The sequence below is a fragment of the Peromyscus maniculatus genome, chromosome 15, assembly GCF_049852395.1.
Source record: "Peromyscus maniculatus bairdii isolate BWxNUB_F1_BW_parent chromosome 15, HU_Pman_BW_mat_3.1, whole genome shotgun sequence".
In the NCBI taxonomy this organism is placed as follows: Eukaryota; Metazoa; Chordata; class Mammalia; order Rodentia; family Cricetidae; genus Peromyscus; species Peromyscus maniculatus.
Window position 1 is genome coordinate 30414900 of NC_134866.1, and position 16081 is coordinate 30430980.

Sequence of the window (16081 nt, forward strand, 5' to 3'; positions counted from 1 at the left end):
AATTTTAAGATTTTTTTTTTTTTTGTAGATTATGTGGTTTTTTTTATACACTCCTTACCTAACCCAAGATTCTGCAAATAATTCCTTAAAAAATGCATTTAAAACTTCAACATATATGGAATTTACTGGGTTGTAAGATGAGCTGGAAACTCATGTTTACAGTTATGGTACAACAATGTTTTGAATAAATAGTTCATGATTCCCCTGACTAAGTTGAAGAGCCATCTCCATAGAATATCATTTGCCTGTATGTACTGGCATTTGGATTTGTTGGCTGTCATGAATTGGGATTGCCCTTTCTTCTTCCAGCCTGTTACTGCTGCTACAGAAACAGTTGTTACCTAGGGGTGACCACAGCTCCTGTAACAGTTACAGTAGACTCCCGGGTGCTCGCCTGGATTTTCTCTCTCGGCAGGGAGCTTTCCACATGAAGAACTTGTCTAGCTGCCTTGCTGCCAGCTTCCGGTGTGCTGTTGAAGAACAGCAGCGAACGCAGATACCCTTTCCTGCCTCCTTGTTTAACGGTGACGGTGACCATCACATTTGTTTTCTTTTTCCTAGATCTTTGTACCATAATTAAACGGTGCCCCAACCTTGTCCGCCTCGACTTAAGGTACTGTTTGTTTTAGATCAAAATTTGGAATCTGTTGGTTGTTTTTGACGTGGGAAAGGAGCTAATGGAGGGAGTACTGAGCAGTAGTCCTCTGGGTCCACGAGTGGTTTTGCATCTTCCTTCCTTCCTGTTACAGTGACAGTATCATGCTAAAGAACGACTGCTTTCCAGAATTTTTTCAACTCAACTACCTCCAACACCTCTCGCTCAGCCGGTGCTATGATATCATACCTGAAACTCTACTGTAAGTATGTTTTGTGTTTATGCTAGTGGGAAGCAGGGACTAATACTTGCTGGTAAAAGCCATCATTAGTAATGGGTGTTCACAATGTGACCCTTAATATTAATATGCTACAAAAATGTCTAGGAAGGAATATCAAAATAGTTCACAAAATGTTCGTCTGGCAAAGCTGGACTGGCTGAGCTCATTAACATTTATTATTTAACTGTCAGCATCACTGTGTTAGAATGCTGTCCTAGTATCTGTGAAGGACCTACAAAAGGAAGCTTTTATCTCTAAGGAACTCACTGTGAGCCTGGGAGGCAGACCCAATGTGAGTGGGATCATTTCGAATGTTTGCCGTTCATTTTTAAAGCTTGTGTCTGGACTTACAGGAAAAGTTCTATAGTCTTAGTAATTAGAGTCCCAGATAGTCAAGGAAAGTGAAGAATTAGCACATGTGTATGAGAGTCTGACGCTATCTGAACAGAGGGTATATTATGTAGGTCCATGAAAACTAAGTCTCTTATCTCCGGGGATTGCTTATTTCATTTCAAAGGGCTATAATAGTCTTCCTTATACCAAATGTAAATGCATAGCTGTTTCATTGAAAACCACGAGAGGTCAGTATCTTACACGTGGTCAAGTACCCTTCTTTTTACTGCAGCATGGTCATGAGTAAGACTTGCTTGAGTAAGACTGATTCATTATTTATGTTGCTATCAGAATGTCAGCAGTAATTCTTCCTACCTAAAAATGGTTGATTTTTTTTTAAATTTATTCTTTAATATAGATTAGATCAATTTCAATAATAAATGATCTGTAGAGAGTTCAATAAAATTGGGAAGTCTGGTAATTATATGACTGAATTAATCATTTTAACTAGTCTCATGAGCCTTAGCTGATAATATGCTGTTTGGAAAAACACTACCTAAAAAGGATTCTGATTTTTCTTGGGTGTCTCTCAAATTCGTTGCATGGAACCCTGATACAAATCCCTGCTTGTGTTGTGTAGCATCCAGACCACCTAGGAACTTCCAGTGTCCACACTAAAAGGTTTCTGTCATTCATCCATGCCATCTGGGCTTCACATCTGCCTGGGCAGCTCGCTAGGAAGGGAGAATATTCTTTTCTGGTTTCTTTTCTCAAGCAAATCTGTGAGTCTTGGGTTTGTTCCTTCACTGAGAAAAGAAGCTAAGCAGTACTTAAATGCTTGCTTTCCTCTAGCAGAGGCAAGGGGAAGGCTGTATTCCCTCACATTTATCCAGTGGAATCATGGTTTACCTGCACAGTAGTCCCCACGTGGATCGGCGGGGAAGAGCGTGAGCCTCAGCAGAGTTACTTGTCAAACTCTGATCTTTAAAGGAAGAAGACCATCCAGGGCTTTTGTTTCCCATCAGAGCAGCAGCGTGGAATGAGATGTTGTCCTTGAACATCAGGATGTTTCTTTGAGCATCATGTAAAGACTAGTGGTGTGTGTTGCAGATGCTCTAAGATGAATTCACTGGTGTCCTTTTCATAAGATTAGTCATTCTGGCAACTGATGCATTTGAAGTTCTTAATAGAAATTGCAGTGTGTCTCAAGGGTACTGTCCACAGAACAGCCATCTACGTAGCAAAATAGTTGATGCCTTATCTCAGAAGTGGGAAAGTAAGAGAGTTGGAAGGTCATTGGGTAAGGCATTTTGTATTTAAAGGGAAACAGGATTGGATAGATGAGGTAAGAAGAAAACCTCTTTTTTATTGTTGTTGAGATCGAGTCTCAGTATTTATCCCCAGGCTGGCCTATGATCCCGCCTCAGCCTCTTGTGTGATGAATGCCTTTTATTAAACTTGGACAAAGAGCCTTAAAAGCCATTCTTTTATTATCTTACACAAAGTAAAGGATGGCTTGTAAACGGTTCCCTTTTCTCTTCCCCTGTAAAGTCAGAGCTGCTTGTGACTTGGTTTTCTGCCTTGTGGCCTGCACACACAAGAGGTGGAGGGCTTTGTTGTTGCGTCTTGTCCCATCTTCTACAGCTCCTTTCTCACGTGTGATGCCGAGCACCACGTGATAGCCTTCCTCACCAACATTCTCCTCGTGCTGCGGCACAAACGCTTCCTCCTCTGCCATCTGCCATCACTCTGCTTTTTCTTACGCCCACCCAGTTCTTCTTTTAGATATTATCCATTACAGGTGACTCACAGCTTGGCTGCCTGAATGGCCCAGGACCTGAGTTCTCCCAAGTATGACCCTGTTCTCAGATGCTGATTTCACATAGGTGTAGACGAAATTCTAAACAGTCTTAGTAAATAAGAAACAATAAGACCTTTAAGATTCATGCTACACATAGGCATTGTTCTAAGGATTGTTGTCATCTTTGGTGTTGATGGGGATAGCCTGGTCTAAGTGCACAGCCTTGTATTTGTTTCTGCATTCCAGAAGTTCAAGATGCAATGTGTCCCTCTTGACGTTCATGTTGATCTCTTATGACCTCTTGATCGCACTGCCCCTTAGAAACAAAGACACTTATTTTTAGATAGTGCTTTTATTTGCTGTTTGTTTTGTATTCCACAACACACACTAAATATTGTGGTGTTTACCTGTACCATTCATACATTGAGAGGGGTAATGGGGAGATACATGGAGCCTGTTCAGCACAGATGGTCCTTAGATCTAATAAACCATCTGGTTTCTAGAACCATTCAGAAGGCATCAGTAGTTCTGGAGCAGATTGAGCCTTCAGAAGGATGTCTTGGATGCTGCATGGAATGTGCTGGAAGTCTGAGACATTGGCAGCCATGTGACAGTACAAACTTGCTTTGAATAAGTATTGACTGTGACAACATAAGGTCACTGCTGTGCACACTGATCTCCAGGGGGTTTTGCTGAATTTCCAAAATAAATGTTCCCCTTCCTGAGACTTTGCACTGTGTCCCAACCTAAAGTAAACACAGGTCGGAGAGATGAAGCTGGGCATACAAACCAATGTTAAGAATCAGTACCAAAACCACACAGTGTTTTCTTTGGATAAGCAGGGTCAATTTTGTGTGACCCCAGATCTCACTGTTAACACAACTGTCTCTCACCTAACATGAAAGACATACAAAAAGGTCTGCCCTGTCAGTAAGATTAATATAGAGAGAAGAGGTCCTTTTCTGCTGTAAATTGGTACCCCATTTTTTTCATCTGTGACCTATAGAGTCCCACATGAAAAATACCTTGAGGAAGTCACTGGTGGGTTCTGCTGCAGTAAGGTTGTTAATGCTGCATCATTACTAAGAAGCCATCAATGCTGCTGGTATCTTCTGTTGAGAGAGCCTAGTTCAAATAAAGGTCATGGCCAGATTCCTACATTGTATGGATCTTGGGGAGGTTCCAGTTGACACCACAGTGAAACATTTACCATTCCTCGTTTACTAGCTCACTAGCTCAGATCACAGTAACCCTTCCAGAGGTCTGTATAGATCAAGAATGGAGAAAGGAGGCAAATTCAGTCCGATTAAAAATAGTAATAAACTTGATAGTTCCACAGGAGCCTCATGGAATAAGACACACGGGCTTGTTTCCTGTACCTACATGGGTTAGACTGCTGTTTCCCAGCTTTTATCTCCCTGTGTTACTTCCTCAAATCATTTATTATAGATTATGTTTTTAGGCTGCCTTTTAAGCAATGGGTTATAATAACTAGTCTAATAATTGCCATACATCCTGACATCTTCTCTTCCTTTTCCAGTGAACTCGGAGAAATTCCCACACTAAAAACGCTGCAGGTCTTTGGAATCGTGCCGGATGGTACCCTTCAGCTGTTGAGAGAAGCCCTTCCTCATCTGCAGATTAACTGTGCCTATTTCACCACCATTGCGAGGCCAACTATGGACAGCACAAAGAACCCGGAGATTTGGGGTATCAAGTGCCGACTGACGCTGCAAAAGCCCAGTTGTGTATGAAGTGCTTGCTGCAGGGTGGTGTCTCCTCCTCCTCCTCTGCAATGAGGAACACGGGCAGCAAATCCAGTTGCTGGAGACCTTGGTTACCTTCCCTCTTGGTTTTACCTTAGCCTTCATTATGCGTGTATGTTAGGGAGCCATTTGCAAGGGAGAACTAGGAAGTGTTGCTTTCTCAAGAATATAGAGACAATTCCGTCAGTGCTCTGCCCTCAGAGGCCATGTGTCAGGTCTTTGGAAATTTTATGTGAACCTGTTATTTCAAAATAGCTTTTTAAAGCAAAATTTGAGCCAACTCTTCCAAGTGCCCTTCAGATTAAGTCTATTTAGAATCACATTTTTAAAGTTACCCCTGGCTAACAGTTTTCATGGTGTTTGTCATAACTTTTTATCTATTTAATTATTCAGTATTTTATAAAACTTGATATTGAAGAACAATAAGCTATTTGTGGTGAGCTAAATGGAAAGACTCACGAGCTGGTAGCGTTTGAGGCAATCTTCTGGGAATTGACACATTTCAGCTTTGATGCAGGTGTGAAGTTAGTTTAATAGAAACATAGTCCTGCATAGTGTACCTTGAACTCTAAATGAGAAACAGAGACACAAACCTGAAGGATGGAATTGGATTTGAAGCCTCAAAGGGCCGTTTCCCAAAGTCAGATTAATATGAAGTAGTCTTTGATGTTTTTAGGTACTATATGCTATGTTCCCAGAATCCTAAATTAGGTGAGGAAATCTAATTGTGCTTTTTTAACTTTATAATCAATGTATGTTATGTGGGTTGTTTAGCTTTTAAAATTACTTGCTTTGTTTTTAGAAGTATGGTATTATTCTAATCAGCATTCTTGAAAAGTCGGATAGAATTCTGAGCTGATCTTGTTTGCTGTTTCTTCCTTTAGTGGTGCAGTTATTTTTATATTACTCTGCAATCAAGGACTTGAAACTCTTTTAAGTGGTCTTTTACAACAATGGCTTGAAACTGCCCATTAGGTTACTGGATCTAAAGTTCCTTAGGTAGAACCGCTGGTTCCTCTCCATCAGAAATGCACGAGAAGCAGGTGCGTGGGCAGCTTTCGAGCGGCCGGCACCACGTGCACTTCACCTAAGTTTTTAAGACTCACTGGGCATTAAACCTTTTGATAACAGATGCATTTTTTAACATCTGATAGAAGCAAAAAGATCAAATTGTGTTTCTTAGAAAATGAAAAAAAATCAATGCAGTTACCTCTTTTGACTACGACAGAGCCACAATACATTTCTATTAACTTTCATCAAAAAAATTTACTGTTACAACAATATGAAGTGCCTTTATCTAGCTGCTCAGACCTAAAGAGCAGTTTAAAAAGTGTAACACCGGAATGATCATGCTACAGTTCCCGAGTAGTTAAAGTGCTAACTACGACTTGAAACTCTTGTTTACAGATTAGTGATGGGCTGACGGTGGGCTCTGGCTGGACTCTGGCCTCCAGCTGCCCCAGACATACAGTTCCTGTTCTTCCTTACTCAAATCCAGCTGGGAGCTATTTTGCCAACATGTCGCAGTAATCTGTATTTTTGTATGTGATTTCTACTTTTATAGACTCATTTTAAAATAAAATACATTTTTATAAAAACGAGAACTTGAGCGAAATTGTATCCCTTTTTTCTGCGATCTTTAAATTTAGAACGCATCCATTTTGGGTTGCCATTTGGGTCAGATAAAATAAGATTTCAGCCTCAACCCCCATCTGCCTATCTGCTTTATGTGCTTGTCAAAACGCGTTCATAATGCATTCTGAAAAGTGTTAAATACAGGCTTGTTAACGTTAATGTGCTCAAGAATAATGACATAAAATATTTGATGTGGCTGATGACACATAACACTAAGTACAGACTGGATCAGCTTACACTGTCTATTTCCATGGTTTAAAGACAGTGTGAATAACTTATACCGGGTTGAACCTTTTCTATTTGAATGCCAGGCTGGTGGTTCTAAATCACCCAGGTTTGCGGATTTTTTTTTTTTTTTTAATCAAAGTACCATTATGGTTCTAATTTTTGTTTTTAAATGATGGACAGTGTAAAGTATATACATATAGCCTCATCATCCAGTTTCAACAGTCTAACTCCTGGCCGGCCTCACTAGTGTGATCTCAACTATTCCCTCATGTGAAGATAATTTTGGAGCAGAACTCAAGACTATTTTATAAATTTTAAATTTTATAAACACTTCAGTATATATAAAAGATAGAGATTCGGCATTAACTATAAGCACAGAATGAAGGGATAGGATTGAAGAGCTGTCTACCAATTTTCCTGTGTTTTCAACTGTTTGGTTTGGACTCAAAAGCTCATTATGTATCTCATTCGAGCCTCAAGACAGCCCTTAGCTCCAGCTGACCTTGAACTCATGACCCTCCTCAGTCTTTGCCTGCTAAATGCTGGGATTACAGGCTTGTGCCCCCATTCCCAGTTTGTTTTGATCAGTCTCCTCACATGGTCCGCTTGTTGCATTCAATGATTCTTTAAAAGGTTAAGCATTAGGTTTTCTTTCATCCCTGGAACTTGATCTACTGAAGACAGATCATGTGTTCTGAATGCCAGAGTCTGAGTTCTAGTGATATCCTCCTTTAAAAACTTGCTTCAGTTAAGCTGCCCCAGCCACATGGTCATCTTTGTAAGGTGGAGACAGAACAAACAGCAAAAAGTCTGCACAACAGGAGCCGCTGGTGAGATCTGAAATGGCGTTGGGCATCAGGCTCCATGTTCAGTGAGAACGATTTTAAATTTTACTGTGTGTATTTGTGTGTGTGTGTATGTGCGTGCGCGCGCGCGCATACACGTGCACATGTTTACAGGTGCCTTTGGGGGCCTGAAAACACCATGGACCTGGAGTTACCGGCTCTCGTGAACTGCCTGACATGGGTGCTGGGAACCAAACTTGGGTCCTCTTCAAGAACAGCCCATGCCTTATCTTCAGCTCCTTATCTAATCAGTGATTTTCTTTAGAATACCTTGAAGTACGCTTTCCTTAATTACAAAACAGCCTTGTCACTGACTTATGCCCTCTAATACCTCATAAGTATAAAGCATTTGAAAACATAACTGAAATATTATTTCAGAGGGTTCATTATTTGAGACAAGGTCTTACTATATAGCCCAAGCAAAACTTTCAATTCACAATCTTACCTGCACCTCCAGAGGGCTGGGGTTACAGTTCAGCAATGTATTTACTTTTACCCCTCACCCATCATTATTATTTCACATATTAGTTATCCCTGGGATAACTTTTTAGTATCCTTAAGCATATGGATAGAGATACATGTACATAGTAGAAAGAGCTCCTAGTGATTTATAAATTCTAAATTTATACTAGTTTCATAGCTTAGCAGTGGTGTCCTTAAACACTTTTTTATCATTCTGTTTGTGTGTGAGCAAATCTGTGCACACGCACACGTGTGGGTGCCACAGGAGGACTTCAGGTGGCCGTTCTATCATTCTTTACCTTACTCTTGTGAAACAGTCTCACCAAACCTGGACCTAGACTAGCAGCAGCCTGCAAGCTCCAGCAATTCTTTCTCTGCCACAACACCTGCCTCCCAGCTGCCATCCTCAGTGTGGGCGGCTGGGGATCTGAACTCCGGTCTTCCTATTTGTGCAGCAAGTGTTCTTATGCACTGAGCCATCTCCCCAGCCCGTCTTCTTAACGTTTTACTTGACACTTTCAGCCCAAGTGACTACTTTATACTTACTTGTGTTATTTTACTTACATAAAAATGATTTTGTATGTGAAAGCTATCCATTCAAGAATATCAATATTATAGAACATCAAAAATATTAAACTAAATTATATGAAAAATACATTTTTGAATTAAGCCTTTTGCCCTCTGAATAAACATTATCATTCTGCCAAGTAATGCCAATGAGCCAAGTGCACAGTGCACAGAGGATATGGGTGTAGGGATAGACTTGAAACGCGGTATTCGGGGGAAATTTGATTCTTATATAGTGATCTAAGAATTTAGGAAATAAGAAACAAAGTAAAAAAGAACGGACAATGGTTTAATTTTATTTGTATACAGTGGTCATTAAAGATTAACCCATTCAAAAAGACATTTGACACTCCAACATCCTTTGCCATTCATCTATTACATATAAATCCCCTCCTGCCACAGAGTGGAAATGAGATTGCAAATGGAGCAGTCAGTAATTTTAGTATCTTTCCAAGTGTTGCTTATGAACAGTTCCACACAGCTAGTTGCCAGTTAATGGGATATATTAATAGATCTGTGGTAAATCATGGACAACCAGATTTCCTGGATACAGTAAGGACAGGAGTGGCATTTTTTTCCTAACAAGGTACTTTAAAACCTTTTAGGGGAATTTCTATAGTATGGAATTTAACTTCCATATAAAGTGGTATCTTAAATATATCTTTTTTTTTAATTATACTAGAAATTAGACTTGGCTCAGCAAAAACACTAACATATTTCCTCCTGCAGATACTCTTAGGGAACACATTCTGGATAATCAACAAAACCTAGACAGACCTAGATTGCCTTGCACACTGACATTAATGTTTTTAGTTAAGAGCAACATGTTGAGTTTGGCAAGCTAAGAGCATCTGATCTGATCATGCATCCTAGCTTTCAGCTTGAGCTCACTAGGCCCCAGTTCCATTAACAGTCTACTCCAGTGTCTTTCCAACACTTCACTATATGACATGTGGTGATAGATGGCACAGAATGAATCTTCAATAAATACTGTCAATGAAAAGCCAATTTTACCAACAAGTGACCAGTCTACAACTCTGAATAAATGGCGTGAGAACACCACTTCATTTAGCAATGGCAGCTTCTTGTGGAAACTAGTTTCTTCTAAGGGGATAAAGGATTAAATGACAACAGTGGTTTTCATATGGGGAGTGGAGAGCTCTGAGGTTCTATCCTCCAAAGCTACCGTTTAAAATTCAGAATACGTGAATGAAAACCACAACATTAAAGTCAGGCAATTCTGAACTACATCTCATGTGTTTACTAAAGAGTCCAACTCTCCAAAACTAAAGGAAGGTTTGAACAGTTCACCAAACTCCTTCTAATCCTTGAGTTCATACTAGAGATTCAAAAACAGGAAAGGGACTACTGGACTCTTTATTTTTCAAAAGAAAAAAAGTCTGACCAACAATTGCTATGGAAAAATTAATACATTTACAAGGACATTATGATTTGTCCCAACAGCTGTATTTTATCTGGCATTGGCAACATTAACCTCAAGAAGTCAGAATTCATCTACAAATAATTTTCAAAATGATTCAATTTTTTCAATCGATAGTGATTTCATCATTATTTCCTAGAATTAGAAAATACTTAACATTTACAAAAACACATTTACCAACTACAGTTAGGTCAACATCATGATTTATCAAAATTCTCCATCATCAAAATTTTTAAAAATCTTTACTTTTAGGTACTATAAAAATAATGCACTAATCAAATGACACACAGCCAATTCCACAAAGTTAGGAAGAAAAAGCCAAACCAAACCAAAATGCTTGTACAGTTAAATTTGAAATCCTAAATACTTAACCTTTTATTTAACCTGCCTCTCTAAAGAATATCAATACTCTTGGTTACCAACTGTAAGTAATATAGAAGCTTCACCAACATAATTCTAATCCACTTAGTCCATCATTTCTCACATGGTGAACAGTTTTTGACTATCAAAATGGAACAGAACAGCACATGGATCCCACTTTAGTCTCCTCCACCTTTGACTCCAGTCTTGGTACAAACCAAAATAAGGGAGGTTTATGGCTGGTCATCTGTATCAGAAAAAAAATATATGTTCCTAGTAATCAAATCTGTCTTCTGAGGAAATCCTTCACTGTTCTAGAATCACAGTTCGAAGTTCATCTTCTTTATTGATCATCATCGAAGCAATGGCTCCATCGTTAAACTCAAAAGAAGTTCCTCCATCCACAACCATGCAGGCATCCCAACATCGAGAACGGACACAAACTCTAAGCGGAAAGAGATGTCTCATTAACTATCAAGTGGACTTAACACTAAGTAAACTCTGACTTTTGTTGACACAACCAACAGCTTATTTGGCCTTGATTTTAAGAATTTAGTTGCTCTCTGATTTGAGAAGCAGTGACTGTAAACAGTATGGGTGCATTATCAACATCTCAAGTTTAAAATTCAAGAAAAAAAAAAAAAAACAGACTCAGTGTAGTTGCCAGGTCACTTTCATGTAACTTCCGAGTTATTTCCATTACAAGGATTTTAAGTACTGAGCAAGAGTGCATTCTCATGTAAAATTTTACTTACAGATTATGTAATCAGAGAAGAGATAACTCACTAATGTACAGTTCATGAACACAACATCAATTACCTTCTCCCAGATACTATGTCTGCCCGCTCCGTCTCAAGTATACTTTCTGTCTACTGTCTTATCACTGCAGTGAACTGTCCATTCTTGAACTTCATTTCAGCCATGCTAGTTTGGGGTGTTCTCATTCCCCAAATGAATAAGGTCAAGCATTTCTTTTTAGATGTTTATTAAATATGCCTTTGGGAAAGACCAAACATTTTTGGCTTTTTATTTGTTAAATGCACTGGCTGCCTTCTACTGATTTGCTAGAAATTTTATATTTAGACTTTTATCACTTAATGAAAATGCTTAGAAAACAAATCTTTTAAATAAGATTTTTCAAAGTTTTAATATTTACATATATGTATATATATATGAGGTAACTGGGGATGAAACCCAAGTCTAAACAAAATTCACATTTCATGCACACTATACCTTTACTGTACGCACACCCTCAAGTAACTTAATACACTTTCCAATGCATTTGCATTTCAATTATGACCCCATGAATTAATATTCAGAATTCCATTTGCGGCAGTGGCCTAGATGGCTACTGGAGCAGTGATTTCAGACACATTCTCAAATACCTCGAGATAGACCAGCTATCCTTTGCAAATATCGTTCTCTGTACCCCGCTGTTTTGTTTCCTTAGTGGAATATTCTTTGAAGTTCTTAATGCTGGTGTCAATAAACAACTTACCAACCTTTTGTGGCAGAAGTGCATTTCATGGTATGTTTATAGTAGCTTTTCCAATCCCCTATGTCATGAAGCCTTCTCATTAGTTAACATTCAAATATAAGAAACACACACAAATGAGTTTCGATTTGTAAACAGAAATTAAATGTCAACTGAATAAAACAAAGGCTAAGATGCTTCCTTCTAAGTGGCATTCCTTGGGGGAGAAAAAGTACATTGGTCTCAGTGTCTCTAAAAGAAGAGGAGGATTTATTTTGTTTCTGTGGGGTTTTTTGTTTTGTTTTTCCTTTATTCATGTTTCTTTGGGATGAACGAGGTGACTTAGGATGCTTACTTTGAGGAGAAACATCGCTGACGGCTGCTTGAGAAAACTCTGTTTGCTATTGGCTCTCGAATACTGAAAAGTATTTTTGGTTCTTCAGGACTGTAGAGCAATGATTCATTATATTCATTCGTTACTGTAAGGGAAACACAGCACATTTAATAAAGGATGGTCACGTCTGAGGAGCACAAGACAAACGCACTGCTTCAATTTAAAGCCTGTGTTCAAAGGCTACTTCAGAGCATATCGCTTGGGAACTCGTATTCCATACTCTACCATCAAAAGCCTTAGAAACCAAGAACTATTAGGTTCAATTATTAACCCGCAAAAGCACTCATCACTCACAGCAGAGAAGAGGTCCAACTGGGGAGAAAAAAGACAAACACAAAGCTAGGAATGAAGCAGCAGCACGAACTCAGGACTGAAACATGAGTTGTCAAGTCCCCACAAGTATCCCATCAGAATCAACAGGAAGAGGAAAATGCAGTCTCAACCAATGAAAGGCGGTTAATCTTTCTCCAGTGAGGCTGCACATCTTAAGATATTTGAAGAAACTTTTAGGACCCATTTTCTCTCTAACAAAGAAGCACCTGAGGCTTGGCCAGCAAAACCGAAGTTAGCCGAAGACAACTGTACAAGCAGGCATGGCAGCCTATGTCTGCAGTTCCAGCTACTCGGGAGGCAGGGGGGTGGCTTAAGCCCAGGAGAAATTTGAGGCCAGCCTGTGCACCCAGATTGTTATCTCTTCAAAGAAAAAAAAAAAAAGAGGACAACTATACAAGAAGTTAGAAGTGCAAGTTCAGCTGAGTACCACACCAAAAAAACAGACTGTTGAATAATGCACCTTGTTTGTGCAACTATGGTTAGAATTTTATATGCGTGTGTATGTTCCTTAACTTGCAATGTTATATCTCAATAAACCCATCACAATTTGAATATATTTCAAGTTGAAAACGTGTTTAGTGACCATAGCCTACCGAACATCACCGCAGCACAGGACACCAGAGGGGCTATGTGCTGTTAACCTTCTACCCTTGGGTCCGACTGGGCGCTACAGCCCGCTGCCACGTCAGGGCCCCAGGAGTTACTGCATAACACCACGAGTCTGGGCACCACTAAAAGTACCACTTTTTAAAATCCTTATTACGGCTGAAAAACTGTATTTGGTTCTGTAAGAAAAGAAAAAAAATCTAACTTATCACAAAAAGTAAAATAGAAAATGTGCTAGCTAAGAAAGAAACTTGAGGAGTGGTTCTAGGCATGTCTGTGACAGTGATGTCCAATGAACTTTCTGTATATAGCTCAATCTTCAAAGAAGTGTTCACTCAGTAAAGCCTTTACACATTTCCTAATGTCTGCCCTGGTATTCTGCGTGCAACTTCGATAGGAATTATACAAATTTCAGCTGTATTATGTTTACTGTGTTTAGGTTTGCATTCGATATAACGTTAGTTCATATTTGTACATAAGGCACAAACCAGGTGATTCTTTGACTCATGTATACACTGAGGAGTTATCAACCCAGGGCTCTAACAACATCCAACACCATGTATCTTTACTTAGATCTCATGATGTCTACACTAAATTCTGTACCTAGAAATTGCGGGTGCCGGTTTACCTTCCCTTGATACCAATTTAGTGCTAATGCTAACTGCCAAGCCATGATTAAAATCTTTTAAGTCTCAAAATGAAAACGAGAAGAATCCATTTGACAGTGCTAACACCATGAAAAGCAGGACCATGACTACGGAAAAGTCTACTGGGACAGCATGAATTTAGATATGCATTTCCTTACTTACAGCACACAAATCTATCACCCAGGCTGTATTTACAATTGTAGTATCTTGATATATGGCTGTATTTCATGGGGAACACAAGTGACAGTATAAAACTCCAGCTTTAGGACAGGCAAGACAGTTCACAGGTAAAGGCGCCTGCCATCAATCCTACTGACTTGAGTTCGAATCCCTAGAATGCACTTGGTGAAAAGAACCAACTCCTGTAAATTGTGCTCTGACCTCCCCAAGCATCGTGCACACATTCACACAAAATAAATAAAAGTGTAATTTAAAAAACTTTTCTTGGAAGTCCTTCGAGTTACCTTTTTTTTAAAGCTACATTTAATGAGACAGTGTTGTAACACCTAATTAAGTGGATGCACATAATACTGTTCTTGCTCAAAGCTGGCCATACGGTACTAACCTTTTTCTACCAAGTCTTTGTTCAATGGAACAGTCAGATTTCCTTGTCGTCTTGCTATTGACAAGAGGAAAGGCGGAAACAGCGTCAGTTACTATTGTACTTCATACAAAGGCCAACACGTGGCATGTACATTACATAGTACACAATAATTCTATAATGCAGAGTAGCTGTTTTTAGTACTCACCAATATTTAAAACATCTTCAACAGCCTGAGCTGCGACCCTGTTGATATTGAATGACCTAAAAAAAAAGCAAGCACATAATTCTTGTTTCTGTCCTAAAAGCACAATAAAAAATGGAAAATGTATGATGTATTTAACATATAAAGACTTCTTAAAATTAAGATAACTACAAATTAGTGGTTTGAAAAAACATTTACTGGCATGAGTATGAGGGGAGAGTATCCTTATACCTGGATTGATATACAGACTTGCAACTGGAAAGCAATTAAACACTCAAAGATTTGAAATTACTCAATGCTACAAAGAATCCTAATATTGATAAGTAGTCCTTTATCTCCACATTTCCACATATAATGCAGACTGGAAGCTATCTTAAGAAGCTAACTGCTGCCAATACATGGGGCACAAGCATGTATCACATTAACCAGGACTGACAAGGACAACTGACGTGCCGAGCACTACAATCCCATCTCCTGTAGGGAGATGTCCGGTTATGCAAAAACGAGCTTTCTTCAAACACTTTCCTGCCATACACATGGCTAGATTTCCACCTCTTAGCCCCCTCACTATGTAACCATGTTACTAAGTGCTGGCTAAGGAAATCCAAGTGAATGACACCCCCATGCCTGCTGACCAGCATGGGGACAGTCCACGGTCTTCCTTCTCTACAGCTCAGTGCAGTGACCTCAGTCACCACGTCAGAAGATAGCAGAGGCACAGAATGGCAGGAGCTGCCCTACCATCCCCACCCCTCTGCCACTAAAGGAGAGCCACCTGTCCATTGGGAATGCCCACACTGGACTTTATGAGCACAAGAAATAAGCTTTTTAATTAAGCCACCAAGATTGGGGTTGGTTTTCCTGTTATAGCTGCTAATGAGTCACACATTTCCACACATTTCATACTCAAAACAAAAACTGAGGTCAGATAAACTTTTTTTCTCTATCAAAAACAGTAAGACAAGATCAAGAAATAGTATCCTAATCTTTCCCGTCACATGGCAAGGCTACTAACTGGTTTATCAAGCTCTAACTCCCCAGCCTGTACCCCAATTATGACACCATGCACATTCTTACAGAGCATGTTGTGGAAGAAATGGGAAAAACTCCGAGGAACAATTCCTAATTCTCTCTTTTGTTTTCAACAGATATGCTCACCCTTTTCAGGAGAAAAGAGGTTTCCGTGATCACCAAAAGCTGTTCACTGTTGTGCCCCCAATTTAACCATCTCGTAAGATGGTTAAAACTAATTTTGTAGCCTATCAAAGGATATATTTTCTTACAATTATTGATTGGGTTGGGGGAAGGAAGTGGGATGGGGGACAGGAAGTACACACATATTGCCACCCACATGGAAGTCACAGAACAACTTTGGTGAGTTATCTCCTTCTACCATGGAAGTCCTGGGGACCAAACTTGGGGTGTGGTGTGCTTGGTGGCAAGTGCCTTTATCCACTGAGCCAAGCTGCCAGCCCCAAATGATTAATTTTTAAAATGATGAGAAAATCCACTTTAGAAATGGTCCTCTTGCTATTCCTCAAAACAATGAGATGTTAAGCTATCTTTTA

The 16081-nt window shown here is 39.4% G+C and overlaps 2 protein-coding genes across 5 annotated transcripts in view; one reads left to right on the forward strand and one right to left on the reverse strand.

The window, feature by feature from the left end:
- Nucleotides 1-6384, forward strand: part of Skp2 (S-phase kinase associated protein 2) — a 28574-nt gene extending 22190 nt beyond the window's left edge. Inside the window, exons 8-10 of the mRNA XM_006994709.4 lie at nucleotides 562-613; nucleotides 750-857; nucleotides 4550-6384. Coding sequence (XP_006994771.1) covers nucleotides 562-613; nucleotides 750-857; nucleotides 4550-4763 — 374 coding nt within the window. The 3' untranslated portion in view covers nucleotides 4764-6384. The remainder of the gene's footprint in view (nucleotides 1-561; nucleotides 614-749; nucleotides 858-4549) is intronic.
- A 2404-nt stretch (nucleotides 6385-8788) lies between these two features.
- The window catches only part of Nadk2 (NAD kinase 2, mitochondrial), a 42841-nt gene continuing 35548 nt past the window's right edge, over nucleotides 8789-16081 (reverse strand). For all 4 annotated transcript variants that reach the window (XM_076551801.1, XM_076551799.1, XM_076551800.1 and 1 more), the window contains 4 exons: nucleotides 14517-14572; nucleotides 14333-14386; nucleotides 12143-12266; nucleotides 8789-10758 (listed from right to left, as the gene is read on the reverse strand). In XM_076551801.1, the coding sequence (XP_076407916.1) occupies nucleotides 10620-10758; nucleotides 12143-12266; nucleotides 14333-14386; nucleotides 14517-14572 (373 nt within the window). In that variant the 3' untranslated portion in view covers nucleotides 8789-10619. The remainder of the gene's footprint in view (nucleotides 10759-12142; nucleotides 12267-14332; nucleotides 14387-14516; nucleotides 14573-16081) is intronic.